The sequence below is a fragment of the Oreochromis niloticus genome, linkage group LG16 (assembly GCF_001858045.2).
Source record: "Oreochromis niloticus isolate F11D_XX linkage group LG16, O_niloticus_UMD_NMBU, whole genome shotgun sequence".
NCBI lineage: Eukaryota > Metazoa > Chordata > Actinopteri > Cichliformes > Cichlidae > Oreochromis > Oreochromis niloticus.
Genome location: NC_031987.2, coordinates 33,160,283 through 33,162,992, shown reverse-complemented (window position 1 = coordinate 33,162,992; position 2,710 = coordinate 33,160,283). Strand labels below are relative to the sequence as shown.

Here is a 2,710-nt window from a genome sequence, read left to right as displayed (position 1 = left end):
AACTAAGGGAGGATTCAGGGTCACCTGGTCCAGCCCTAACTATATGCTTTAGCAAAAAGGAAAGTTTGAAGCCTAATCTTGAAAGTAGAGATAGTGTCTGTCTCCTGAATCCAAACTGGAAGCTGGTTCCACAGAAGAGGGGCCTGAAAACTGAAGGCTCTGCCTCCCATTCTACTTTTAAATACTCTAGGAACAACAAGTAGGCCTGCAGAGCGAGAGCGAAGTGCTCTAATAGGGTGATATGGTACTACAAGGTCATTAAGATAAGATGGGGCCTGATTATTTAAGACCTTGTATGTGAGGAGCAGGATTTTGAATTCAATTCTGGATTTAACAGGAAGCCAATGAAGGGAAGCCAAAACAGGAGAAATATGCTCTCTCTTTCTAGTCCCTGTCAGGACTCTTGCTGCAGCATTTTGGATCAGCTGAAGGCTTTTCAGCGAGTTTTTAGGACATCCTGATAATAATGAATTACAGTAGTCCAGCCTGGAAGTAATAAATGCATGAACTAGTTTTTCAGCATCACTCTGAGACAGGATATTTCTAATTTTAGAGATGTTGCACAAATGGAAGAAAGCAGTCTTACATATTTGTTTAATATGTGCATTGAAGGACATGTCCTGGTCAAAAATGACTCCAAGGTTCCTCACAGTGTTACTGGAGGCCAAGGTAATGCCATCCAGAGTAAGAATCTGCTTAGATACCATATTTCTAAGATTTTTAAGGCAATTATGACCAAGGAACTGACCTCCCAGCCCGTTGTTCCTTCAGTGCTGCTGGTTTCAGTCATTGTGCTAATGTACTGTTTATAAGATTGGGGAAACCTGCAGTCAGCTGAGAGTGAAGAATGGATGACTGACGAAATGTTTCTCCCACTGAAAACTCTTCGTCCAGGTGAACAGAATCAACTTTTTGGGATTTCCCTTCCTGGATGATTGAGCATCCATCAGGACATCTGTCAGTCATATTCTTCATATACTGATGCAGACATATACTTACTGTACCTTCTCTTACATACCAGCCTCCTTAAGGACCAATAACCGCTTTGAGCAGCTGCACAAGGTGACCTTTGACAATGTGGCGGTGTACCTCCAGAAGAAACAACAAAGGCTGGAGGAGCAGCAGCTGAAGAGGAGCGGGGGTCAAAGAGCAAAGTGCAACAAGAGGGCCAAGAAGGAAACTGAGGCGGTGACTCAGCCATTTGCCTGAAGACACTTTAAGAACATTTATTTCCTTTTTTTGATGCATTGATAAAATGTGTGAGCTTCACCACACAGGCCCGATGAGGGGTTTTCATGTTTGACTCATATTTCTGTCTTATTTTTAAAGAAAAATGTAAAAACATTATCATTAAAGTCTGCCCTATGTTTCCACTATCACCAGTGAATGAAACATGCTGTTTAGGGAAATGCACCATATGCACTGTGCTCACGCTGTCTACGGGTTAGTTTGGCTCTCTGTTCACATTTTGAAGCAGGTTTCTGATTGCATGCATTCACACCAGTGTGTGGTGACAGCAGCTGAGGAATTGAAGATTTACGACTAAACTTTCTCAGGGTTTTCTGGTATTCTGCAATTGATGCATCACTGCGTTTACATATCCACTGGTATGTAGCCCACATGTATTATCACAGCAGGGCTGCTGTAAATCTAATGATGAGCTGATGTCAGCACTTCCACATGAGCCGTTGAACGGGGCTTCGTGTGCTCTGCCTTTTGGCGAAGCAGTTGGCCAGAAAGATTCGCCACATTCCCAGGGCTTCATCACACCATCACTAGTAAACGTGGTGGAGAAGACAGATGGTTTGAAAGAGGAGTGAAAGACGCCATTTATGTCCACTGTGAACGACCATCTTTGAAAAGAGGGCGGGGCTTATGACACCAACTGTCTGCCATCAGTATTCCAGTTTTGAGATCCTTCCCAGACGCCTTAACGCCCACTCACGTCCTGTGCCTTCTGACCTCAGGAAATCACATGATAGGGTGGGGCTAGGTTTCACAATGAGTTCACCCAAAATCTTGTCTGTGACCTACACCCGTTTTCACACCTTGTCTCGTGTGATTAGGTAGAGGATCAATAGGGGGTCCATGTCCCTCTTTGCGCAACAAAGCAAAGAGGTGAGGAGGCGATTCCTTTTGGGCCAGGAAAAGTTTGGGACAGCAGGCCAAACAGGCTTTTTAGCTACTCGCCCACCTTCTGACGTCCGTGTCGCTTCCTCCAGTGAGGTGAGCTTGGAGGTTGGTAGAGAAAAGCCGGTATCCCAGATAAGAGCGGGGGTAAAAGCTCTTGCCCTTCATGGGGGAGCAACACTAGTTTTACAGCAGACAGACGAAGCTTTAGAAGTGTCTGGTGATCATACATCAGTAGACACTTGACATTTTGCTTGACACACAACAACAAAAACAAAGTGGAGAGTGAAAGACGCAGCAGATGGCATGGCGTACACACTGAAGTGACCCATGAAGTGAAGGAGGACATGCAGAAGGTGTGACAGAGGAGGATAGAGTAACATGGATGCAGATGATCCAGTGAGAGGGAGCAATCAAAAGAAGAAGGAAGATTTAGGAAGCATTTCGTTTCACTGCATATCGGATTCACTTTTGGCTTCTCCCTCTCTCCTTGTCTCTCTATGGCCTCCTGTTTTCCTCTTCTGAGACAATAATTCGATTGGCTTTTTGTTTGAAAATGAAATAAACAGTCCAGACAGAA

General features: G+C 44.5%; 1 protein-coding gene across 3 annotated transcripts in view; it reads left to right on the top strand.

Moving 5' to 3' along the window:
• wdr4 (WD repeat domain 4) overlaps positions 1-1,379 on the top strand; it is an 11,124-nt gene extending 9,745 nt beyond the window's left edge. For 2 of the 3 annotated variants that reach the window (XM_005460906.4, XM_003456210.5), the window contains one exon: positions 1,022-1,379. In XM_005460906.4, coding sequence (XP_005460963.1) covers positions 1,022-1,209 — 188 coding nt within the window. In that variant the 3' untranslated portion in view covers positions 1,210-1,379. The other variant, XM_025903964.1, reaches the window with a different exon arrangement.
• Positions 1,380-2,710: the final 1,331 nt, after the last annotated feature.